The 26,750-nt window shown below is 52.3% G+C and overlaps 1 protein-coding gene across 3 annotated transcripts in view; it reads right to left on the reverse strand.

Moving 5' to 3' along the window:
* Positions 1-26,750, reverse strand: part of SH3RF3 (SH3 domain containing ring finger 3) — a 371,490-nt gene that overhangs the window by 85,051 nt on the left and 259,689 nt on the right. For all 3 annotated transcript variants that reach the window (XM_037015534.2, XM_037015529.2, XM_037015533.2), the window contains exons 5-6: positions 15,756-15,835; positions 402-572 (exon numbers count right to left, since the gene is read on the reverse strand). In XM_037015534.2, coding sequence (XP_036871429.2) covers positions 402-572; positions 15,756-15,835 — 251 coding nt within the window. The remainder of the gene's footprint in view (positions 1-401; positions 573-15,755; positions 15,836-26,750) is intronic.

Below are 26,750 nucleotides of genomic sequence, written 5' to 3' on the forward strand. Positions count from 1 at the left end.
AAAAAATGTTAATTGCCCATAATGCTACTTCAATAATTGTTACCTTTTGGGATGTGGCCTTTTTCCTTTGCATATATGCATGTGTGTACACATGTCTCTATGTGAGGACATGCACACCCCCCACATGCTCACACACACACGCATGTGCACACTCACTCTATGGCACCATCTGTGGTGACCGCCCCTCCCTCCTGAGGGCTGCGGCCCTGACTCCAGCTCCTTCTGTGCCCTCTTCTGCCTCCGCAGGCAGTGTCCACTGAGGGGAAGACAGCAAAACCCAGCTCAGGAGGTGAAACGCTGCGGGGAGCCCTGCTCAGGGGTGCTCGGAGCTGGTGGGAGGCAGGGGTGCCCCCGAGGGCCCTGGGGCTGTGCTCCCCCCTCCCAGGCAGCCAGGGCCTCACCTGGAGACAGGCGTCACGTAGTTGCCCGGGAACACCCCAGAAAGCCCGGTTCTCAAGGAGGCGCCCTTGAACCAGCCGTCCTGACACTTCTCAAGGACGCGGTACGTCTCGCCCCTGCGCAGCTCCAGCTCGTCGCTCTTCTGGGGCTTATAGGCATAGAGTGCGAGGTACCTGCAGGGGGAGGATGTGGGGCCAAGGGTCACGGGGCTGGCAGGGTGGGTCAGGGCACCCAGCACCCCCAGGGTCATGGGGGAGCCCATTGCCGAGGAGCCTGTGACTTGGGGGCTGGGCTGGTGCACACCACGTCCCACCTGCTTTTTGCAGGGAACCAGCAAGGTGGTAGGACAGGGAGGATCCCACATGGATCGCACACCTGGAGAGCCAGGCCCTGGGAGACCACACCCTACCTTGAGGTCCCAGAGGCCGCGGTCACTCCACAGCTCCACGCTGACCTGGGCAGGTTGCATTAGCCCCACCAGTGTCCCGAGTAGACGGCTGGGGCCCAGATCTTTAGGCCTCATCATTTTCCTGCTCTCTGAACTGTCTAAGGCCTAATGCTTGGGCAAGAGAACATTCTAGGGAAAACCGAGAGTGTTTCCCTCATTTAATCTCGACCATCCGAGGTTTACGCCAGGGTTGCCCAGTCAGCCTGGGCTGGAAGACACTGCGGAAGCCCCTTCAAATAAAAGGCAGTTCAGCTGGGGAAGTCTTGCTTGCATCCTTCCTTACAATACTCGTATCATGCTAATTATTTAAATCTACTTCTCTTCTAAGCCTATTTGAGGACAAGTGAAGAATGCACTCCATGGTGTGCATCCTGGCCTGGCGTTTAGGCACTGTGCCTCTAACTTAGCCCCTGACCGTGGGCAAGCCCCTCTTGAAAAATGCTTAATGACTTCCTTCCCCAGCCTCAGGGGGTACGTGCAGGGACCTGCTTACTACGTGCAAAGTGCTTGCTCCTTTGAGGGCTTGAGGATGTGCTGGCTTTGTACCAATGGAGAGAACCGTATCAGACAGCTGTATTGCTCCCAAGATTCAGGCAGGAACGCTGGTGGGTGCTTCAGGGCACTAAGAAACCAAAGAGGAATTCTAAAGGAGTGGCTCCTCACGGAACTCCTCCTGGATGGACTACGTGGTGTGCACGTTGAGACTCCAGGGGCCCTGGGCAGGTCTCTGGGGAGCTGAGGAAGCTCTCAGACCCCCGAGCACCTCATAGCCCTTGCGAGGGCCTTCTCAGCAGGTGAACACAAAGTAGAACCCACCCGAGGGTCCCAGCAAGAAGGAAGGAGGCCTCCTGGGCCAGAGGCCTAGTGAGGAACACCCCGGAACAGAATGAGAGCCCCGGGGAGAGTGAAGATAAAATCGGGTAAAACCTGCCACCCTTCCTCACCTTAGTAATTTCCTGGCTTACAGGGCCCCTCCCACCCCTCCCTGCTGGATGACAGGTCGGTTACATCTTCCTCTGATGAAAAGATACACATCCCTGACAACTAGGCAGAACTCTGGGCCTTGGGGAGAGTTAATGAAGCCGCCACAGAGAAGCCCCCCTGCCTGCTGAGGGCATAAGGAGGCATTCAGGATCTGATGCCTAGTGACAAGGGCAGAGAGCCCAGGGCCTCGTCTTTCTGTCTCACATTTGATGACTCTCAGGGAGCTCTTTGATGTGATGGAGGAACTCCTACAAACAGAAAAGCCAGGTGACAGCTCAGGGGCTTGGGGTAGGCTTCCGTACATGGGCAGGGGCCGAGGGAGGAGAGGAGGGGCTGCAGGGCTGGGCTCTGCCAGAGGCTGTGCTGGACGGCCCTCTGCACCTGCTCTCAGGGAGTGTGACTGAATGCGATCCTGTCTGCCTCACCCTGTCTCTCACGATTCTGTGGCCTTGGGTAAAGGGGCAGGTTCTGTGACCAGGGGCAGGCCAGGCTGGGGTGGCGGCTACTGGTGGGGGCTGTGCCACACAGGGAGGGAAGCCATGTGCTGCCGTACTCCCTTGCTGGGAGGAGGGCAGCAAACATGGGGCTCTCGTCCCCTGAACAAGTCTTGGCAGCTCAAGTCCCATCCTACTCACTCCTGGGGCCCGTGCAGCATCCAGTGGGGCGATCAGGGTCCCCCGCTGGCCTGTGCTGTGCCAGCCGTGCCCTCGACCCGCAGGCCCAGGAGAAGACCAGTCCCGTGTGCCTCAAGCACATGTTGCACAGGTCCCATGAAGGACTGGGCACTGGGCCATCCCCTGGTATTCCAACTGCCTGTGCGCAAGTGGCCTCAGGTCACAGAACCTGTAACAGGGAGAGACTCATGGCTCAGGGTCCCCCTGTAGGGGCTCTGCCGCCTTGTTGCCTCTGCCGGAGGCTCTTGGCAAACACGGAGGCCTCAGGCCAGCAGCCCTCCTCAAGGAGGGACCATGACACGGAAGTTAAATGCCTATGCTTCAAGGTCATGGCCCCCACCGATGTGCGGTCTGAGCTGCTTTGAGCAGCTGTGTCCACCTGTGACACATCGACCTGTCCTTAGCTAGGATCCAGGAAAGAGGTGCCACCTGCTGACCTGGGGTCACCTCCCCTGTCCATGGCGGGTGGGGCGGAGGCAATGGACAGATGGGAGGGGAGGTGAAGAGGAGCAGAGACCTGGGGTTGGAAAGGCTTCTTTTAGCAGGTTTACCGAACTCTCCCTTGCTTGGGAGATGTCCAGGTTCCCTCCAGCAGGGTTTGGTGGGCAGCCTGGAAAAGGGAGTGGCTGTGACGGGCCCTTCTCTGCCCCCTGCCTCCTCTTCCACCCTCTAGGACCTGGGTGACGTTAGTGGGCCACCAGTGTGCACCTGCCGAGTGAAGTGTAAAGATGGGGATGAGGGGACACCTCCCGAATGATGTATTGTCCCTCCCAGAGACAGGGCTGACCCCAGGCCATGCAGGTAAGGCTTATGCTGGCTCGGCAGCCTGGGGACTGGGGACACCCCCCCCACACCTGGCCCTGTGAGCCACATCCATGACCATCCTGCTTCCACAGCTGGGAGTTCACTCCAGCGAAAAATAAAGCAAGTGTTATCCACTGACTGATACCCTTCCAACCAACTGAGTTGTTTCACAGTCATGTTTGTGATTCCAGGGGAGGAGCCATCAAATAGTGGAAAGTGAACTGTCTTTTGGGAATAAGCTGACTATCTTTTCCTTAGCATTTCAGGATCTCCATGCCATTTAGCAGAACAAAGACTTTGCATTCACTTCTCAGCATAAAAGGGGAGTTTCTACCTTCCCATCAAAATAAAAATGAAGGTTTCTTAGATTGTGGGCCTCAAGTCATCTCATTAAGACCTTTAATTCAGAAAATGTTCTTTCCAATTCTGTTTTTGTCATAGATAAACACACACATGGTTCCTGAGGAAATAATAATGGCAGGAGGATGGGCAGCCTTGGGGTGAACTTGGCTGGACACCAGCTGCCCAGTTTGTCCGGCGTGGACTGAGTGTGAGGCCATTGCCATGTGGCAAGGACATCAGAGCCATGCCCACTTCCTGGAGCACATCTCAGCACAGGGAGAGCTGAGAGACGGCACCACTGAAGCTGGTTTGCAAAAAGAGCCCGATAAACTGCATGCCTCTTGCACACAGGGAGTTGCATTTCTTCTGCAATTTCAGGTCTTTTATTTAATAAATGCTCAGTGATGCAGAGGATTTAAGTGCCTAACAGCAGGCAGTGCAGACAGGTGCCACTCCAAGGATGTCCCACCCCAAGGGATGAGATGCTCCCTTCCTCAGAACAGCTCTCAAAGTCATCAGAGCCAAAGACTCTGGCTTCAACATCTTTATAAGGAATTGAGGTCTGAGGGCCCTAAGGACAGTGGTGCAGGGCTCCACCCCCACCACAGGTGTGTGGGTCCCCTGCTGAGGCAGGACTGGGCAGAAGGGCAGACGAGGGGCAGTGGTCACATGGCAGTGTTCCGCAGTCTCCTGAAGTCCTGCACAGACTCAGAGGCTGGGATTGCCCCTCATTTCACAGCTGAGGAAACAGGCTCAAAAAGAGAATCTGTGTTTAGGCGGCGAGGCAGAGGCAGGCTGGATTCTGCAGCCTAGGGGCTGGGCAGGGCGAAGTGAGGGGCTGCTGAAGAGACAAGAAGGGCCAACCGGGGATGGCCAGGGGGCACTGAGTCCTGAGCCAGGCATGTGATCCCCCACACAGGGAGCCTACACCGGTCTGCACCAGTGTGCAAATGCATTTGTTCACTTCGTCTTTATTTCTTATTTCTTATTTATTTATATATTTATTTTGTTACCATTAATCTACAATTACATGAAGAACATTAAGCTTACTAGGTCCCCCTCTTCACCAAGTCGCCCCCACATGCCCCTTCACAGTCACTGTCCATCAGCGTAAGATGCTGTAAAATCACTACTTGTCTTCTCTGTGTTGCATAGCCCTCCCCGTGCCCTGCACGCACTATACATGCTAATCGTAATGCCCCCTTTCTTTTTCCCCGCCCTTGTCCCTCCCTTCCCACCCATCTTCCCCAGTCCCTTTCCCTTTGGAAACCGTTAGTCCATTCTTGGGTTCTGTGATTCTGCTGCTGTTTTGTTCCTTCAGTTTTCCTTTGTTCTTATATTCCACAGATGAGTGAAATCATTTGGTACTTGTCTTTCTCTGCCTGGCTTATTTCACTGAGCATGATACCCTCTAGCTCCATCCATGTTGTTGCAAATGGTAGGATCTGTTTTTTTTATGGCTGAGTAATATTCCATTGTGTATATGTACCACGCCTTCTTTATCCATTTATCTACTAATGAACATTTAGGTTGCTTCCATATCTTGGCTATTGTAAATAGTGCAGCGATAAACATAGGGGTGCATCTGTCTTTTTCAAACTGGAGTGCTGCATTCTTAGGGTAAATTCCTAGAAGTGGAATTCCTGGGTCAAATGGTATTTCTATTTTGAGCATTTTGAGGAACCTCCATACTGCTTTCCACAATGGTTGAACTGATTTACATTCCCACAAGCAGTGTAGGAGGGTTCCCCTTTCTCCACAACCTCGCCAACATTTGTTGTTGTTTGTCTTTTGGATGGCAGTGATCCTTACTGGTGTGAGGTGATATTTCATTGTGGTTTTAGTTTGCATTTCTCTGATGACTAGCAATGTGGAGCATCTTTTCATGTGTCTGTTGGCCATCTGAATTTCTTCTTTGGAGAACTGTCTGTTTAGCTCCTCTGCCCATTTTTAAATTGGATTGTTCACTTTTTGTTTGTTGAGGTGCGTGAGCTCTTTACATATTTTGAATGTCAAGCCTTTATCGGGTCTGTCATTTATGAATATATTCTCCATTACCGTATGATGCCATTTTGTTCTATTGATGGTGTCCTTTGCTGTACAGAAGTTTTTCAGCTTGATATAGTCCCAATTGTTCATTTTTGCTTTTGTTCCCCTTGCCCAGGGGGATATGTTCATGAAGAAGTTGCTCATGTTTATGTCCAAGAGATTTTTGCCTATGTTTTGTTCTAAGAGTTTTGTGGTTTCACGGCTTACATTCAGGTCTTTGATCTATTTCAAATTTACTTTTGTGTATGGGGTTAGACAATGATCCAGTTCCATTCTCTTACATGTAGCTGCCCAGGTTTGCCAACACCAGCTGTTGAAGAGGCTGTTATTTCCCCATTGTATGTCCATGGCTCCTTTATCATATATTAATTGGCCATATATGTTTGGGTTAATGTCTGGAGTCTCTATTCTGTTTCACTGGTCTGTGGCTATGTTCTTGTGCCAATACCAGATTGTCTTGATTACTGTGGCTTTGTAGTAGAGCTTGAAGTTGGGGAGTGAGATTTCCTCCCACCCCACTTTATTCTTCCTTCTCAGGATTGCTTTGGCTATTCGGGGTCTTTGGTGGTTCCATATGAATTTTTGAACTATTTGTTCCAGTTCATTGAAGAATGCTGTTGGTAATTTGACAGGGATTGCATCGAATCTGTATATTGCTTTGGGCAGGATGGCCATTTTGATGATATTAATTCTTCCTAGCCAGGAGCATGGGATGAGTTTCCATTTGTTAGTGTCCTCTTTAATTTCTCTTAAGAGTGTCTTACAGTTTTCAGGGTATAGGTCTTTCACTTCCTTGGTAAGATTTATTCCTAGGTATTTTATTCTTTTTGATGCTACTGTGAATGGAATTGTTTTTGTGATTTCTCTTTCTATTAGTTCATTGTTAGTGTATAGGAAAGCCACAGATCTTTGTGTGTTAATTTTGTATCCTGCAACTTTGCTGAATTCTGATATTGGTTCTAGTAGTTTTGGAGTGGAGTCTTTAGGGTTTTTTATGTACAATATCATGTCATCTGCAAATAGTGACAGTTTGATTTCTTCTTTACCAATCTGGATTCCTTGTATTTCTTTGTTTTGTCTGATTGCCGTGACTAGGACCTCCAGTACTATGTTGAATAACAGTGGGGAGAGTGGGCATCCTTGTCTTGTTCCTGATCTCAGAGAAAAAGCATTCAACCTCTCACTGTTCAGTATGATGTTAGCTGTGGGTTTATCATATATGGCCTTTATTATGTTGAAGTACTTGCCCTCTATACCCATTTTGTTGAGAGATTTTATCATGAATGGATGTTGAATTTTGTTGAATGCTTTTTCAGCATCTATGGAGATGATCATGTGGTTTTTGTCCTTCTTTTTGTTGATGTGGTGGATGATGTTGATGGATTTTCGAATGTTGTACCATCCTTGCATCCCTGGGATGATTCTCACTTGGTTATGGTGTGTGATCCTTCTGATGTATTTTTGAATTTGGTTTGCTTATATTTTGTTGAGTATTTTTGCATCTACGTTCATCAGGGATATTGGTCTGCAGTTTTCTTTTTTGGTGGGGTCTTTGCCTGGTTTTGGTATTAGGGTGATGCTGCCTTCATAGAATGAGTTTGGGAGTATTCTCTCCTCTTGTATTTTTTGGAAAACTTTAAGGAGAATGGGTACTATGTCTTCTCTGTATGTCTGATAAAATTCCGAAGTAAATCCATCTGGCCCAGGGGTTTTGTTCTTTGGTAGTTTTTTGATTACCGCTTCAATTTCGTTGCTGGTAATTGGTCTATTTAGATTTTCTGTTTCTGTAGGTCAGTCTTGAAAGGTTGTATTTTTCTAAGAAGTTGTCCATTTCTCCTAGGTTTTCCAGCTTGTTAGCATATAGGTTTTCATAGTATTCTCTAATAATTCTTTGTATTTCTGTGGAGTCCGTCGTGATTTTTCCTTTCTCATTTCTGATTCTGTTGATGTGTGTTGACTCCCTTTTTCTCTTAATAAGTCTGGCTAGAGGCTTATCTATTTTGTTTATTTTCTCGAAGAACCAGTTCTTGGTTTCACTGATTTTTTTCTATTGTTTTATTCTTCTCAATTTTACTCATTTCTTCTCTTATCTTTATTATGTGTCCCTCCATCTGCTGACCTTAGGCCTCCTTTGTTCTTCTTTTTCCAATTCGATAATTGTGACATTAGACTCTTCATTTGGGATTATTCTTCCTTCTTTAAATATGCCTGGATTGCTATATACTTTTCTCTTAAGACTGCTTTTGCTGCATCCCACAGAAGTTGGGGCTTTCTGTTGGTGTTATCATTTGTTTCCATATATTACTGGATCTCCATTTTAATTTGGTCGTTGATCCATTGATTATTTAGGAGCATGTTGTTAAGCCTCCATGTGTTTGTGAGCCTTTTTGCTTTCTTTGTACAATTTATTTCTAGTTTTATACCTTTGTGGTCTGAAAAGTTGGTTGGTAGAATTTCAATATTTTTAAATTTACTGAGGCTCTTTTTGTGGCCTAGTATGTGGTCTATTCTGGAGAATGTTCCATGTGCACTTGAGAAGAATGTGTATCCTGTTGCTTTTCTATGTAGAGTTCTATAGATGTCTATTAGGTTCATCTGTTCTAGTGTGTTGTTCAGTGCCTCTGTGTCCTTACTTATTTTCTGTCTGGTGGATCTATCCTCTGGAGTGAGTGGTGCGTTAAAGTCTCCTAAAATGAATGTATTGCATTCTATTTCCTCCTTTAATTCTGTTAGTATTTGTTTCACATATGTTGGTGCTCCTGTATTGGGTGTATATATGTTTATAATGGTTATATCCTCTTGTTGGACTGAGCCCTTTATCATTATGTAGTGTCCTTCTTTATCTCTTGTTACTTTGTTTTGAAGTCTATTTTGTCTGATACTAGTATTGCAACACCTGCTTTTTTCTCCCTGTTGTTTGCATGAAATATCTTTTTCCATCCCTTGACTTTTAGTCTGTGCATGTCTTTGGGTTTGAGGTGAGTCTCTTGTAAGCAGCATATAGATGGGTCTTGCTTTTTTATGCATTCTATTACTCTGTGTCTTTTGATACGTGCATTCAGTCCATTTACATTTACAGTGATTACTGAAAGATATGTACTTATTGCCATTGCAGACTTTAGATTCGTGGTTACCAAAGGTTCAAAGTTAGCTTCTTTACTACCTTACTGTCTAACTTAACTCACTTATTGAGCTATTATAAATGCAGCCTGTTAATTATTTCTCTCCCTTTTTATTCCTCCTCCTCCATTCTTCATATGTTGGGTGTTTTGTTCTGTGCTCTTTTTAGGAGTGCTCCCATCGAGAGCAGTCCCTCTAAAATACCCTGTAGAGGTGTTTTGTGGGAGGCAAATTCCCTCAACTTTTGCTTTTCTGGGAATTGTTTAATCCCTCCTTCATATTTAAATGATAATCATGCTGGATACAGTATCCTGGTTCAAGGCCCTTTGCTTTCATTGCATTAAATATATCATGCCATTCTCTTCTGGCCTGTAAGGTTTCTGATGAGAAGTCTGATGATAGCCTGATGGGTTTTCCTTTGTAGATGACCTTTTTTCTCTCTCTTGCTGCCTTTAATGCTCTGTCCTTGTCCTTGATCTTTGCTATTTTAATTATTATGTGTCTTGGTGTTGTTCTCTTTGGGTCCTTTCTGTTGGGAGTTCTGTGTACTTCCATAGTCTGAGCAACTATTTCCCCCCTCAGTTTGGGGAAGTTCTCAGCAGTTATTTCTTCAAAAACACTTTCTATCCCTTTTTCTCTCTCTTCTTCCTCTGGTACCCCTTTAATGTGGATATTGTTCCTTTTGGATTGGTCACACAGTTCTCTTAATATTGTTTCATTCCTGGAGATCCTTTTATCTCTCTCTGTGTCAGCTTCTATGCATTCCTGTTCTCTGATTTCTATTCCATTGACAGCATCTTGCATCTCATCCATTCTGTTTTTAAATCCTTCCAGAGATTGTCTCACTTCTGTAATCTCCCTCTGGACATCATCCCTTAGCTCTTGTATATTTCTATGCATCTCCATCAGCATGTTTATGATTTTTATTTTGAATATTTTTTCATGAAGACTGATTAGGTCTATCTCCTTCTCAGGTGTTGTCTCTGTGATTTTTGTCTGTCTTAGATTCTGCCTTTTCATGGCGATAGAGATAGTTTGTGGAGGTGGGGCGAGTGACGGCTGGAAGAATGTCCCTTCTTGTTGGTTTGTGGCCTTCCTCTCCTGGGAGAACAGCGACCTCTAGCAGCTCATGCTTGGCAGCTGCACGCAGATCGGGCCTCTGATTCCTGCCTGGCCACAATGGAGTTTAGCTCCGCAGTTGCTGTGGGCGTGACCTGCCTCGGGCTGCTGCTCTGATATGGCAGAGCCGTGTTGGAGGGGAAACGGCCGGGAGGCTGTTTATATCCATGAGGTGCTTCTGAGCCACCCTGCTGCACAGGGGGTTAGAGTGCCCAGAGTTCCCCGGGATTCCCAGCTGCTGGGCTAAGTGTCCCTGGATGCTTCTGTCCTGCTGTGGGGTCCCTGTCCCTTTAAGACTTTCAAAAAGCACTCACTTTTCTTTGTCCCTGGGGTGCCGGCTGCAGGGACCCGCTCACAGGTCTTGCTGTTCTGTTTCCCTAGTATCCAGGACCCCATGCATGCACTGTGCCTGCACTCTGGTCCGGATGGCTGGGGCTGGGTGTTCAGCAGTCCTGGGCTCCCTCTCCCTCCCTGCTCCAACTCCTCTCCTCCCGCCGGGAGCTAGGGTGAGGGGCGCTCGGGTCCTGCTGGGCGGCTTGTATCTTACCCCCTTTGCGAGGCGCTGGGTTCTCGCAGGTGTGGATGTAGTCTGGCTGTTGTCCTGTGTCTTCTAGTCTCTCTTTTAGGGAGAGTTGTACTTGTTGTACTTTCAAAAATATATGTGGTTTTGGGAGGAGATTTCTGCTGCTCTACTCATGCTACCATCTTGGCTCCGCCCTTCATCTTTATTTTAAATGTGTTCTATTGATGAGTAATCCCTCCTCTGGTCTCGATATTTCAAGTTCAGCCTATAGGTGAGCATTGCTGGGTGAATAAGAATGTAAACATATCTACCTTCACCTTGAAAAACCTCTGCCGCTGCGTGCATTTTCCTTTGGGCACCACAGATGGATGAGTGGGTCTCATTCTGCACATGGTGTCTGCAGATCTGGCCTGTGGCTTGTGGGGCAGGGGTCTGTGCATTCAGCATCCACTTTCCTTCTGGAATGACTAAAGGGAAAGCTGCAGATGGAGTGCACCTGAATGGAGGGGGGTGGCCTGTTGTCAGCCTGACCCCACGGCTCTCCACCCAGGCTTTGCGCATCTGCTCCCAGGATGACAGAGTACCCCATACTCCCTGTGCACCTGCCCTTGGCTTACACCTGCTTCTCGTAAAGTAAGTGAAAGGTTCTGTTCAAGTCCTCTTGCTCCTGGGTTTCTGGCCAGCGAGACATGCGCCCACTCGCTGACTGTTCCATTCCATAGATGTCAGTCAACTGACAGCCAGGGGCAGCCAGGAACCTTCCCCAGGAGCACCCACTCCAGGGCTGGGGCCTGGGAGCCCTCTGCCAGCTGCCTGGGGCCCCAGGCTGGCTCATCAGAACATCTCCTTTCAGGAGGGTGCAGGCGACCCTGATGGCACCTTCACAAGGCTCTCCACTCTACTCTAAGGAACTTCTCAAGGTGCTTTTCCTGCTTTTCCCACATGTAATTCTCCCCACTCCCTACCTGCTTGCAGCTCTGGGTCTGCTCTCCCTGAAAGGGGATCAGCAAGTCAGGCCTGCAGGGTGCACCTCTCCTCACCCTGTGGGTGGTGCCCCATCCCAGGAGGGCCACATACTGGGTCCTGGTGTGCCGAGTGCACACTGATCAATCCCATCACAGAACACTACCCAGAACCAACCACTGTGTCATGGATTTGCGGTGAAGACACCCCTCTGCTGTGTGGGGTATGATCTGGTCACCAGTCCCTTCCTGTCACAGAACATGGGGCTGCATTGTCATTAGATGGCATGGGGACCTCTTGACCCTTAGGACAAATAGAGGTGAAGCCACAAGGACAGAACCTGACCACAACTAGGCCTGAGGGCCGCCCTTACCACAGGGGGTCTCACAGGAGCTGTTTCTGCCCGGTTCAGGGACCCCCGCCTTTGGTACAGCCTGCCCACTGCCCCTTTGGGCTTCCCTTCCTGGATCTACAGAGGCACCCTGCCTCTGGCATCCATGACAGACTCCCAGACCGCAGCCCGACCCAACCCCCCAGAGGTGCTGGGCAGCCACACATGGCAGGAGGCTTCTGGTTTCCCCACAGGGTGAGCCACATGCATCTGCCAGGGGCAGCATCCTACTCAGACAGTGGGTGGCATTCAGGCCCCAGAGGGAGGCCCCTGCAGCCGAGAGCCACGCCTGCCCTTGGCCTGCAGACAACAAACGGTGCCGGGAGAAGCAGGGAGCTGCAGCCCTACTGGGGCTTGTCCACCTCACACCTGGGCTTCCCCACCTCCTCCAGCCCCGAGACTCCCCAGCAGAGCTTTCCAGACACATGGCTGAGTGAGGGGGGCATGTGATTGCCTTTGTAGACGGCTCAGCCCTTGTAGGGCCTGCCTCTGCTCTCTTCCTGCTTTCAGCCTTCACACCACTCACCTGGCTCTGAGATGTCCCCAGAGAAACAGAGATGGGCACTAGTCCCCGGCCAGAACCTGGCCTGTTCACTGCTGCTCTCGGGAACCCTGTACTGCCCACAGGGGCTGTCTGACCTGCAGCATGGCCTCCATGACACTCCCTCTGCCCCAGAAACACTGCAGGTCAAGCTGATGGAGGGCAGACAAGCCCGAGAGCCCGAAAGTGGGTTTCAGGTAGCTTCTGACTGTAGGAGTGGAGAGGCGGGCAGGCATCCCGCAGGCCGCTGAGGATGAGCAGTGCCTCCGGGCACTAGGTGAGCTAATGCCTTGAGCCCTCAGAGATCTGCACACAGGGATATTGTATTCACCAGAAGACAGGTAAGGACAACGTCCTGCTACAAGAGCCAACCCCTGTGGTCAGGCATTTGCATCACGAGGCTCATGCTGTAAGGCAGGTAACTTGATGTGCAGAAGTCACACACACGTCTAATGAGGACAACAGCATGAGGGCCTGCTGGGCCGTGCTCCCCTGCTGACCTGCAGCTCAGCCCGCTGGGTGCCCCTGGAGCCCCAGAATCATGGCCAGCAGGCCCCCAGCTCACTGCAGTGGGCTTCAGTGTCTTATGTGAAGGCGGCACACCTCATGCTCCATCTCAGACTTTGCAGCCAGACTCCCGGCACTGTCCTGGGTAGCACCGTTGGGTAAAGAGCAGCTGTATCCCCACCCCCCATAACTGTCCCTGTACACTCGGGACAGCTAACTTCCTGGAGCTAAAGAGGATGGGGGGTCGTCAGGCTGATCCCCCACTGGACAGGCTGATAAGCTGGGCCCGACTATGCCTCCCTGCAGATGAAATGAAAAAGTGACTCAAAGGTCATTTCTCAAAACAGACAGTGCACAGTGCTAATAGCCTGGGCACTTACAATCAGGATAAACAGCCACGGACGCACATGTGTAACTTACAGCAGCCAGCCAGCCATTGCTGGACACAAGCTACCCAAAAGCTCACATACCGCCATGACCAGCGGACACACTCCTGCCAAAATACTCATCACCCTCTGAAGGCCTTTATCTGGTACTAAGTCCCCCTCTGGTACCCAAACAGGGAGCGCTGTGCACAGGGTAGAGTGGCAGGCGGGCGGGGAGAGAGGGCCCACGCTCCACATCCACTCAAAGCCTCCACCACGCAGACGGAGTGCAAGGCCAAGCCTCCAGAATGTATGCCACCTGGGGCATGACATCCCTGGTGCTGCACTGCCTTGCGAGTCTCAAAGATGGAGCAGCCTTCTCAGGCAGCTTTGGCTCTCACTAGACAAGTAAATTATTGAGAGTCTGTGCAATGGGCATTCATTCTGGGGGACAATATCTGGGCCTCACCCTTGAAGACCTCCCCATGTGCCTTCCCCACTCTGGAGAATGATGTTAGGGTCTAAGGGTCTCCTGTGGACACAGGTCTCCTTCCTCAGGGCTAGGGTCCTGTGTCCACTTCTTCAGAAAAGGCAAGGCCACAGCACCCATCCTGTGCGCCCCTTGGACCCTCCCTGCTGGGGAGCTCACCCCGAGACTCGGGCAGAACTGAGCATCTCTGTCTGTCTGGTGTTGGTGGACATTTGCACTTCAGCCTAAGACATTTAGGAGGTAGCTCACTAGCCTCTGCTCCCTTCAGGAAGCTGGGTAAAAATAATGTGAATCTCACACCAGTTACGATGGCCAACATCCAAAAGAAAAGAAACACCAAAGGCTGGCAAGGATGTGGAGAAAGGGGAACCCTCCTACACTGCTGGTGGGAGTGTAAATTACTTCAACCATTGTGGAAAGCAGTATGGAGGTTCCTCAAAAAACTAAAAATAGAAATACCATTTGACCCAGGAATTCCACTCCTAAGAATTTACCTGAAGAAAACAAGATCTCAGATTCAAAAAGACAGATGCACCCCTATGTTTATCATAGCACTATTTACAATAGCCAAGAAATGAAAGCAACCTAAGTGTCCATCAGTAGATGAATGGATAAAGAAGATGTGGTACATATACACAATGGAATATTATGCACCCATAAGAAGAAAACAAATCCTACCATTTGCAGCAACATGGATGGAGCTAGAGGGTATCATGCTCAGTGAAATAAGCCAGGTGGAGAAAGGCAAGTACCAAATGATTTCCCTCATTTGTGAAGTATAACAGTGAAGCAAAATGGAAGGAACAAAACAGCAGCAGACTCACGGACTCCAAGAAGGGACTAGCGGTGACCAAAGGGGAGGGGTGGGGAGGGAGGGAGAAGGGGATTGAGGGGTATTATGATTGGTACACATGGTGTGGGGGGGAGGCACAGGGAAGGCAGTATAGCACAGAGAAGGCAAGCAGTGACTCTATAGCATCTTACTAAGCTGATGGACAGTGACTGCAATGGGGTGTGGGGGGGACTTGATAATAAGGGGGAATGTAGTAACTACAATGTTACTCATTTGAAACCTTCATAAGATTGTATATGAATGATACTTTAATAAAAAGAAATGTGAGTCTCAATTTCCTTTTGTTCAGCTTGTTGTGGCAATAACCACACACAGCAGTGGCAGATGAAGGGGACACCCGGGGCCGGCCCAGCTGCCGCCAGACACAGTGGATGTCTGGCCTGCGGCTGCGGAGCGGTGACCGCATGCCAGTGCTGGGAAGCGACTTTGGGGTAGGATTCGAAGCTGGCAAGCTGCTTTTCAAACAGTAGCTTTTGCTTGAAATACATTCCGTTTTGCAACAATACAGGTTCTAAGCATCCCTCTTATCCGCATCAGATCTCTGGAACTTTCTGCCTCGCCATATTGTTTACTGAATTCCTAACTCTCCACCTTAAAATACGCATTCAAGTAACTGAACTCTCCAGATAAGTGGGGAATTTTTAAACTTCACATATCATTTAAGAGCTGTACTTTAACAAGAGCAGATTTTCTAAACAAGATAAGCACCTGGCTTCCTGGCAGTGATTCATCTGGTTATATTTGGGGCGATTTGCAGCTGCTGCGAACTGATGCAGCCGCAGTGGTTGTAAAATCTGAGCTACTTCTGAGCAGTTGGTAACTGGCTGCTGCCTCAGACAAGTAAGAACACCGGCTGCTCTGGCCACCCACTGCCCTCTGGGGCCCGCCCCGACCTCTAAGGTGTCCCCGGGTCTCTCCTTGCTGTGGCGTCCTCTCCTAACTGTAGGGCCTGTATTCTGAACACCAACTGCCTATAATAAATGTCCTACAAACAATGGCATTAAAAGAATTGCTGGCCCTTAGTTCTCCACTCTCTCCTGTGAGTAGTATAATTAGATTCACATGACTAGGCTGACCAGCTAGTGACAAATGAGAGCATCCTATAGAAATCCTACATTACATCTGCAGGGGTGGGAGGGAGAGGCTGGAGGTGAGGGGCCCTCAAAACATAAAGGCAGCTCACACGTTGAGGGGCAGCTGGACTTTGAGAGCTGTGCCCTGCTGTTCAACTGCTGGGGAAGATCCGGCCGAGGAGCAGGAGCCCTGGAGATGGACAAGAGGAGACAGGAGTTAGTGGACAGCAGGCTGTTGCCCTGGGGTAGCAAGGCGGGTGGGGCTCAAGGGCACCTGCTCTCCTCTCAGAGGCCTCTGGCCCCCAAATTCCCAGGCTCTGCTTGCCTGGGCTGTGAGTAGCATTTCTTCAGCCCATTGGACAGAGGGTGGCTGCCAGTGACACCTGTCCCTAGGCTTTCAGGAGCCTTCCTGAAGCAGTCCAGAACTTGTGCTTCAGCCCATGTCTGGGCTCATAGCACATTGTGTTTTGCACAGAGGAAGCCACCATGGGGAGGCCTGTTTTTATTTTTAGAACTTGAGTTATTCTTGTGATTGTCAAAGAAATTCCAGAGAAACCCTCTGATGCTACAAAGTGTGAGCTTGTTTAAAAACTGTACTCATAGGAACTGAAGATTAATCTCTAAAGAAAATTGGTCCTTTGGCCATGGACAGAGGGGCGGGCTGTGGGGAGAGCATGGCAGCTCCCCTCAGGCCCAGGGGCCCAGGGCTTTAAGGGCTTATTATGGAAATGACTGCATAGAAGGTCTACTCCTGTACAGGGCCATGTGCATGCCCCGCCGCCTGGAGAAGTGGCTGAGGGCCAAGCAGAGGGGCCTGGCCTTGCTGAGGCAATCCCTGCATCAGGAACCCTGCAGACCCAGCCCATGAGAGACAGCACTGACCCCAGGCGCCCTCACCACCCAGCTGACCCTGCCTGCCCAAGTCCCCCCCCGGATAGCACCCTGTCTTCCTCAGAGGTATTAGCACAATGAGTTGAACTGTATCCTCCCAAAAGATGCACCCAGGGGTAGACCTGCTACCTGTGAAGGTGACCACATTTGGAATAAGGGTCTTTGCACCTACAATCTAAGGATCCAGAATGAGGTTACCCTTGATTAGGGTGGGCCCTAATTCCAATGACAAGTGTCCTTACGAGAGACAGAAAAGGAGGCCAGAGACTCCCTGAGGGAAGGGAGGCCCTGTGGAGATGGAGGCAGAGACCAGGTGGTTGTCCCTGAGCCAAGGAATCCTGGAAGCCACTGGGGGCCCCTGGAAGCTGGGAAGAGGCGTGGGGCGGACTCCCTCAGGGGAGCCCACTCTGCCGGCACCTCGCTGTTGGGCTTCCAGCCTCCAGAGCTGAGGGACTAACTTCCTGCTGCCTTGAGCTGCCTAGTCTGCGGTTCAGTTACAGAGGCCCCCCAAAACTAGCATGGATGGGGACATGTAGGGGATCCTGCAGGATGGGGGAGCCCATGCTCTCACCACTGAGGGAGCTGGGGTCCCCCCTCCTCTAGGGTCCCTCCCAGGCTCCCCTACAAAGGACAGGACAGGGATCTCGGAGGATCTGGGAGCAGACACACAGGGAGCTGGGGTGGCTTGGGCAGGGCCCTGGAGACTGGTGCCCTTGCTGAAGGCAGCTGGGACCGTGGGCTGCACGCAGCCCTGGCTGGGAAAGGGAGGCATGCCACCGCCGTGGGTCCTCAGAGGGCACAGGTCACAAAAGTGGGATGGAAGCACCACCTAGAACATACCACCTGGGCAGAGCAGCCCAAACCATGTTGACCCCGTGGAGGGGACTCTCGTCAACTCACTGGCCGATCCGGCCACCCATTCCTCCTTGGCGGCCAGCTTCCTCCTGCACAGACGCCGGGAAAAGCCACCTCGGCCTCCAAAGTTAGAGGCTTTGCCTCCTACTGATTGAACGGGCACCACAGGATGAGAGCTGGCAGCTGGGGATCAAGACTGCCCTCGTGCCTCCAAGGTAACCCCCGCTGCACGCTCCTATGCCTGTGGGAGGAGGCTGGCCTCCAAGGGCCACCCTCTCTGATCCACCCTGCAGGGACGCTCAGATGCCGGGCTGACGGGTGCTCTGGACTGGCCTGCAAGGGGTATTCCTTCTGCTGACAGACACCGGGACTTCCGTTTGCTTGTCACATTACCCTCCTAGGAGGAAGGGGGACAGGGACCAGGAGGCTTGGGATTGTTTTCCATTGAGATGTAAGTAAGGGCTCTACAGGCAGGGACCATTCCCCACTGAGCTTCAGGGAGAGTGCAGCCACTGGGCTCCAGGGCCCCCACCCCCGGGCCATGGAGAAATGGCAACAGGCACCCACAACTCTTCCTGTATGGTCGCGGAAAGGGGCAGCCTGTCGGGCCCTTCATCCACTCCCCCATTCAAGGCCTTGCTAGTGGGTGTGGCTCCACGTGGGAGGCAGTCTGCAGGCATGGACAAGCATCTCCAGTGTGGACCTCAGTGGCAAACAAGCTCAGCCCTGGTCAGTGAGGTGAGAAGAGACCATCTCCCCTCCATGCCCCTTCCGGCTTCTATGGCCGCCACACTTAGGTCACGGCCCCTTCCCGTCTTCAGAGCCAGCCGAGCAGCACTTCCCAGTCTCTCCTGACCACCACTTCCAGGGCCTCCCTCCTATAAGGACCGTGTGTGTTCAGTGCATCCACCTGGGTAATCCAGGATCACCTCCCTTGTCTACCTTGCCAGTATTCAAGGGTTCTGGGATTAGGACACAGAGAGGTTTGGGGGCTCTCATACCCCGTCCACCAATAGGACTGCTGGGTTTGCGGGGCGAGGGAGGAGGATGGGCAGGGTTCTGGCCTTAGTGACTGGCCATTCGCAGAGAAAGGGCACATGGCACTGGGGGAGGCATGCAGAGTGGAGACCCTGGAGATAAGGGCAGCTGGTGACAGCAGCCAGGGGCTTAGAGGGCCCGGCCTGGAGGTGGGGATCTGGGGCTCATCAGCAGGTGGTCCATGGACAAGGCGAGGTGGCCTCACAGCGATGCCCTCCACACTCAAGCGTGTGGACGTGTGTCTGTGGCCTTGGACAAGCTCATGTCTGCTCTTCTTCAGGAGGGCATCAGACTTCTGCTTTCAACCACCAATGGAGTCACAGGACTGGATCTACCACCCGACCTGAAACAAGTGGGAAACCGGGCAAAATGTGTGCATCAGTGGGTCCCCAGACTTTGGAGATCAAGCAAGGAGGACCCTGGGGAGTCAAGGAAACAGGGTCATAAGGGCTCCCATCTCTTCCGTCAGTGGAAATACTAAATGTGATCATTTAAAGCTCATCATGAGCTCTCAGTTAATGCTGGGAGATGCCTGGATGGGAGTGCATGGGGTGGTCTGGGAGCACATGAGGTGAGGAGAGGGTGTGCCCTGAGACTGAGCCTGTGGACATGCAGAGGATGGGCAAAGGGGTTCAGGAAGCACAATGCTGCTGCCTTGGCCTCCAGGGGCACAAATGTCCAGGGGAAGCAGGTGGCAGTCATGTGAATGCTACAGAAGGCTGAGGAAATTGGTGGCCAGCAACCCTTCCATTTGGGGACACGGGAATGTATCATATGACTGCAGGGCTGGCAACTGTCACTGCTGGATGGCCAGGTGGTTCATTCCTGGGGCCCTGCCTTCCAGGAGGCACAAATGACAGTCTGTACAAGACTCACTCCCTGAGGCCCTATTCCCTGGGCCTTGCGGTCAACTCATCTGTCACCTCCAACGTGCTTGGCTACGGCCCACACAGCATGCCCGTGTGTGTGTGTGTGTGTGTGTGTGCCCTGTCTACAGACTGGAGAAGGCACTGGATGGGGCTGGAGCAGTTCCCATAGCCACCCCAAATCCTAGACAAAACTCTCATTTCTGGGGATGGGGGGTACCCTGCTGACCAGCAATTTCCTATTAAGAATGAGCCCTAAAATATTTAAAAGAGGCAGGATGAAGGTACAAAACCTGAACCACAGTGGGGGAGGGTCCGGTGGTTAGGGCTCAATGTCAGGGCGCCCCACACTACACACACCATGAGATGACAGAAAAGGAGGTCAGAGAAGTGGGTGTGTGAGGTTCTCTGATTTCTGTAAAAGAAACTAGCATTCCCGTGGAAAAAAGCTGTGGATTTTCACACATCAAATAATAATATTGGTATTTAAAGTAGTTGGGATTTGGGATAAATTTTTTAAAATCTGTATGTTCGAATTTTTTGTCATCTTACTGATGACAAGTGGCAATGGTCTTTCTGACACATTTTCAAATATGGAAAGAGTAGCAGGCCTCAGTTATTTGAGGTTTGTTTCAAGGTTCAGCTCCAGCTGACAGCGACCCTGTGTTTTCTGGGACTCCCCACATGCCATCTTTGTGGGGGATGCCTGGAGAGCACAGGAGAGGGCCGTAGGGTGGCCCATGGGACAGGGCATTCTGCTGCCAGACCCAAGTGATGGTTGGCAGCGGTGTGCAGGGCCCCAGGCAGCAGGCTCTCAACATGATGGTGTGGCAGGGGCCCTGGCTTTTCTCAGTACACCTCCTGTTCAAACTCGTCAGACAGCCAGACCAGTGGGGTCTGGTGCCTCCCATGCAGGGCACCAGCGGCCCGGGGTGGGGGCTGCTCCGAGTCTCACTGCTCCTCCAAGGCAGCGGGTCTGGGCTCCCAACCTCCCAATGTCCTTGAGCCACACAGGCCCTTAACTGAATAGGAGGCAGTGAAGCAGGTGGCTGGGAGGGACAGAGAAGACTGATCCTTCTGCAGGGCAGAGGTGGCTGCTGGCCTGGGGACGGGCCAAGGTGATGGCAGCTGGGCTTCTCACCCAGTCTTGGCCAGTGTCCGTCAGCTCCCCAGGTGAGAGGACACAGATCAGCCCACAGAGCAGGATGTCAAGACGGGTGGGGGGCTTACCCAGGCACGTGGACCAGAGGAGCAGCCAGTGGGCCACCCTGAGACAGACGCCCTGCCTAAAGAAAGCTAGCAGGAGGTGTCCCTGTGACCTTGCTGGGGACCTGGCCATCAGGTGAAACTTCATACAACAGGTGCTGCAAGGCACATATGTGGGGTTTACAGGAAACTATGACTTGGAGCTGGGGTGGAGGAGCAGAGAGAGGCCAGGCCTGTGAAAATGGCTTTTTGTGAAGGTCAGAATGGAGATGATGTAAACTGACACTCAGCTTTGCGTGGTTCTTGTCCCGCTGCCCATGCAGGGCAGTGCAGAGCCCAGGGCAAAGACATTTTCAGACCTCATGCTGAGCCACGGCGCACCAGGCAGGGCTCTGCCCCTGAGGAGTTGAAAACGCAGTGTTGGGACTTCCTGATGTCAACAGGGCTTCCATCCACCTTATGCTGAATCAGGTCTTTTTGCCACAGTGGGAGGGGGGGCATCCCCACTGACAGCTAGCTGTAAGCAGCTGAGGGCCAGGCGTAACGGAGGACATCCTGAGAGGCAGCAGGGCACTGCTAACCCCTGGCAGGAATCACAGCAAAAACGGGCTCTCCTCCAAGTGGCTTGGATTAGAAACCATGAGCACAGGGCACCCAAAGGGTTTCAAACTGCCAGCATCCTGTGCGCCTTGGGAGCCACCACACTGATGCAGGCACCTCTAGGCCTGAATGAATAACTCCCAGACCACACAGGACAAGCAAAGTCTGGTTTGAGGTTGATTTAATGTAGTGGCGGTGGGGGCACGGGGAAGGCAGTATACACAGAGAAGACAAGTAGTGATTCTACAGCATCTTACTGTGCTGACGGACAGTGACTGCAATGGGGTATGGGGGGGACTTGGTGGTGGGGGGAGTCTAGTAAGCACAATGTTGCTCATGTAATTGTACATTAATGATTCCAAAAACAAAAAACAACCAGGCAGACTAGGTGAGATAGTCTCTTAATAAAAAATAAATAAATAAATAAGGAAGGACAAGGGGCTCCAGCTGCTTTTGTATCAAAACAGTCAGAAGACTTTCCTCTAACAGACATCCCCTCTGTCTCTCAGATCGCTTGGCAGAGACCTGTGCCCTTACTTCAAGGCCTGGCCACGCCCTCAGCACCATGGCCATGCTGCTGGTCCATCATGGGAAAGGTCTCTCTCTGGAGGGGAGGAAATGGGCTCATACTGTATGTATTCTTTTCAGATTGCTCCAAAAGACACACATGGGGGTCAGCCCGAGCAGGTGAGCACCCCTGATGTGGGGGAGCCAGCCAACAAGAAGAGGAAGCCAGTGGCTTGGCCCTTGGAGCCACTGACCCCAAAGAACAGCCCCTTTGGCTCTAACAGCCCACAAACCTGAGACAGGGCCGAGTGCCTGGGGCCAGCTGGCAGGGCCCAGGCTAGAGACCAGGGCCTCATCAGATGCACCTTACCCAGGGGCGAGCAAATGGGTGGCGGGCCGAGGAGCCTAGTGATGTTGCTCCTGGTGCCACACACCCACTGCCCACGGCCACTGATGGGTCAGGAGGTGGGGCCCAGGCAGGTGCGATGCCCGGTCCTGGGCAAACTGCTCACCCTCCACCCTCCTGTTCCTACCTGTGAAACATGGAACCCTGGGGACTGCATGGCAAGTCGCTCACACACCCCTGCAGTGGAGGGCAGTAAGCTGGGCTGTCATTTTTCACAGTGGGCTGCATATTGCTGCAGATGCCTCAGCCCAGTGTCAGCTTTTGGCTGCAGTGCTGTGGCCATGAACCCCTGATGCTGGTTTTCAGGTTGTTAGAGGCCTTGCCACTGCATTTCAATGGGGCCCCTGAGGAGTAGTGGGAAACAGGCCACTTTATTTTCCTGTTGGGATTAAATATGAGGGACAACGGGGGTCTATGGGTTGGCAGGCAGCATGGGGGTCCCACGTCGCTTTCCTCAACATAGTGGCATAGACTAAGACCCTAAGAAGAAACATCTCCTCGTTTCAATTTTTGATATGAGTCCAGAAAACACAGCCATCACCCTATGGAGCAGTGAAGTGAGCCTGTCTTACCATGACATGCCATCACCCTGTAACAGTGTAAAGCAGACTCTTAGGAACACGCCTCCCAAAGAAAACTTCAGAATAAAAGATTCATGGCTGAATCTTCTGCTTGGTTCCAAAAAGACAGCTGGTAGGCCAGGGCTGCCTCCCTGCTCCCTGGGGGGCACTGGAGCTGGCGAGGCAAGCAGGCAGGCCGGCCAGGGTTGGGGCCTGGGCTGGGTGGCTCCTGCTGGTGGCTCAGGGTCAGAGGCCAAACAGCCTGAACAAGATGGTCTGTCCTGGAAGGGCCATGCTGTGTTCTGTGCTCACAGAAGCTTCACAGTCCTCTCTTAGCCCTACGGAAAGCCGGCTGGCTGCCTGACAGAGGCTGCGCGGTGGCCCGCACATGCCCCAGGCACTGCCAACGGCCCAGGTCTGTCCCTGCAGGGGGGCCAAGTCTGCATCAAGCTTCTGAGCTGATAGCAGGTATGTGTGACCAGGCCCCTCACGTGTCCCCACAATCTGCTTGGGGTTCCACAGACTCCCTGCATGTCAAATATGGCTGCCCGAGTTTGTAAATAAAGTTTTATTGGCCCCCCAGCCCCACCCACCCAACTCCTGTGGTCTCTGCTGCTTTGATGCCTCAGGGCAGGCTGCGCAGCTGTGGCCCAGACCACATGGCTCACCAAGTCTTCACATCTGCCGGGTGTCCATGGTCAGAGGACAGACCCCCAGTTTCCGCCCTCATCTCCTGGGTCAACAGTTGGGATCAAGAAAGCCATGGCTGTGTCGGAAGCTATGGACATGGTGCCCCCGGGACATTTTTGAGGGGGATGGCCAAGGAAAGGTGGTGGGTGTGGGGGCAGCACTTCCACTTCAGGGAATGAAAATCTCAAAGCAACGAGGGACTGCAAGGCACTCACAGGATCTACTTCTTACCTACCTGGGGCTTGCGGAGTTGCCACTTATACCAGCAGGTTCAGCCCTTGGGCCTTTGTTCACCACAGGGGAGGCCTGGGTGGGTCTCCATCGGCTGCTCTCCTCTAGCTTGGCCCCCTGCACACAAGCCCATTGGCATGGTGGTCCCAGCCATCAGGAGGCACCAGTGCTGCCATGGAGCCCCCTCCACTGTGGGAGTCCCTAGGACCAAAGGCATCTTCGCTGGCTTAGCACAAAACATATGATATGCACATCCCAATGGCCTATCTGCTGCACTCCCAACAGGCTTCTGGCACAGAAAGGCTGCAGGAAGGGCTTCAGACCCGCTGGGGCAACTCAGATTTGGTGTGTCTGGCCTGTAGCCATGTGCCAGAGCTCCCTGTGTAGCGGGCTCCCAGGGGCAGGCAGAACTTCATCTTTGCCAGCTCACTGGCTGCCCTGCTGACCTTTGAAGATGGACACCATGAGGGCTGGGGGCTCACTGGCCTGGGTGTGCGGCTCCTGGGCGGGCAGGCAGAGAGTCAAGGGAGGTAGCTGGAGCCCCAGCTTCTGTGCACCCAGACCATGCCTAGGTTAGGAGGGGCAGGGGCCAGGCGGGGGGTCAAGGTGGCTAGGAGTCCAGAGGGAGGAGGGGGAGCTTCTGCACTCCTATGGTCCTCTGGGCAGGACTGCCGTGCCTCTGCCTGGAGCCTGGAGGAGACGCAGAAGGCCCTGCAGAAGCCCACCTCACATATCCTCAGCACCCACTCTCACCTGTTCCTCATTTCCTTTCCGGGCAAATCCACCCTGCTCCTCGGACCTGCCATGGCCCTTTCCTTGTGCTGATCTGTGGTGCTCCCTGCCTTCCCCACTCTGCAGCATGGACCTGGTGGGTCCTGGAGGCTGGAGTGCAGGGTGGACCCCCCCTTTGTATCTGTCACAGGTGCTCCTTTAACAAGGAGCTCATCAAACTTGAGAGGATGGGTGGAGGGGCCAGGACCTGCCCTGATGTGTCCCTTCCTCATTCACCAGCAGACACCAAGGCACATGTGGAACCTGCCAAGGTTGCTCTTGTCTCGTCACAGCAGCCAAAGAAACAGGGTTGGCACCCGAGCCATGGTGTCCTAGAAATGGCCAGGCCACAGCAGTCACACCTTAAAGGCATGGCTGGTAAGCCACAGACTTACAGCAATTCCCAGATTTGTAAGAGAAAGCTCTTCTCAACAAGGTCCTTCCACGTCACTTGGTACTTTTTATTTTTGGGCTCCTTGTAAGGCACGGAATTAAATTTGTATTTCCTGAAAATGCTAAAAATAAGCACCAGTTCTCTGCCATTCGTGAGTTTGCTCTCTGCAGGTGAGCATGGAGCCGGAAGGCTACAGGCCAAGAGCAGAGCCTCAGTCCCCCACCCCGCCTCCTGCCGACAGTGTCATCCAGAGGCCGCGAGGATACCCAGCCCGCAAGATGGGCTGCCCTGAGACGAGGGAGTCCCTCCAAAGTACAGCAGGTGGGGATACATTTTAAAGATGCCCCAGAAGCTTCTAAGCAGAGTCCTGCTAGTTTACCTCTCTGACACAGTGAAGGTGCTCAAGAAATGTTCTCTTTTGATGTTTTCAAACACTTGCCTTTCTGTTGATTTGATTTTATAGGGCATTTTAGGCATTTTAAGGGTTGTTTGCCTGTTTGAGTTGGTTTGTAAGCCATTGGGCTCTCTGAAGCTGAGACACACACAGTTCTGGTGGAAGAGCCTGTTCTTGGCTGGACAGGGTCAGCCTGCATGCAATCCCACTGCTCCCAGACTGTGCCTGGGGGAGCCCCTTCCCATGCGGGTGCTGGGCCCCACAGACAGCTCAGGAGCAGCCGGCACACAAACAGGCCCTGGTCTGGAAGCGCTGGTGTGGCCTGTACTGCTAACTGTCTGCAGGCCCTGCCAGGTTCCTGGCCCCACGCTATGCAGTTAGGAGTCCAACCAGATACTGAGGCTGAGGGAAGTGGTGTCATAGGGCTGCTGCCCCCCATCAGGTACCCAAGGGGCCCTACTTCCCACCTTTTCAAGCAGAGCTTGAAGGGCTCACTTTGGCCACTGAAGCATAAGCAGCAGGGAGGTGTCACCTCCATGTGTAAGCCCTTCAGGGCCACCGCACTACATGCCACAGTGTCTGGGGACATCTTAGACGAAGGCCAGGGGTTTCTGTATGAGGTAGAAAATGGGTGCTGTAGGCTTTGTGGCTCTTATGATCTCTGTCACAGCTACTACATGGCTGCCTGTGCGGGCTCTGCCAGGCTCGGCCCACGGCTGCCTGCGGGTGTCCTGGGAGAGTCACTGTGCAGCAGAGCCCACGCTGCCCTGCTGGGCACACAGTGTGGGTGGGAGGCAGGCCTCCAGGGGCGGGGCTGTGGCACAGCTGGGCACTCAGGACCCACATGGCTGCCCCACCGCTGAGGGCACCCCCAGTGTCTCAGGCAGCCTGGCGATGACAACTTGAGTCACTTGCTGGTTTCTTCTTTGGCTTATGAAGGAACTGTTCTAAATGTAAGTAATCCTTTCCTGATTTGATCCAATGACCTTTGTAAGATGGAGCGGGTCTGAACAGCCTCTTTCCCTCTCCTCTCCTCCGATGGCCTTACCCCCACAACAGGAGGTGACATGAGGGCTGCTCCATTATTCAGGAGGGACCAAACTGACCCCCTGACCTCTCCACTTGGCAGGAGAAATAATTCATAAGGCTGCAAATGTGAGCAGGACAGGCCATCTGAGCACAGCTGCTATGGAAAATGTCCTGCAGGCACAGGTACAATGGAGGAGTTAATCTGATGGGTGGGAAGGTGATCTGGAGCCACTGAAGCTACAGAGAGGAAGTGAACATTTCTGATGGCTCCAGAAGGTGAGCAGGAATTTTCCATATAGGGGTGAGTCTGTGTGTTGTGTGGTGGGCAAGATGAGAAAGGAACCAGTGAGCAGGAAGAGGGACTGTCTAGGTCAACTACCAGTGTCGGGGAGCCGTGAGCCAGAGCTTAAGGTGGGCTTAGGCAGAGGTTCTGTGCAGGGTGTGCAGGAGTGGCCGTGACTTGTGGGGAGGGTGAGTAGACAATCTGGGGCTGAGTTTGAAGGGCTTCACCACTCAAGCTGGGAGACTGGAGTTTATCCTAAGGCAATGGGGAAGCTCCAGGAGCACTCATGGGAAGGTCACACTTACTACACATGGATTCAAGAGGGAACCCAGAAGCAGAGAGTGAGGAATCAGTGGCGCATCCTGGTGATGGCTGAGAGGGGCC

Source organism: Manis javanica, chromosome 1 (genome assembly GCF_040802235.1).
Source record: "Manis javanica isolate MJ-LG chromosome 1, MJ_LKY, whole genome shotgun sequence".
In the NCBI taxonomy this organism is placed as follows: Eukaryota; Metazoa; Chordata; class Mammalia; order Pholidota; family Manidae; genus Manis; species Manis javanica.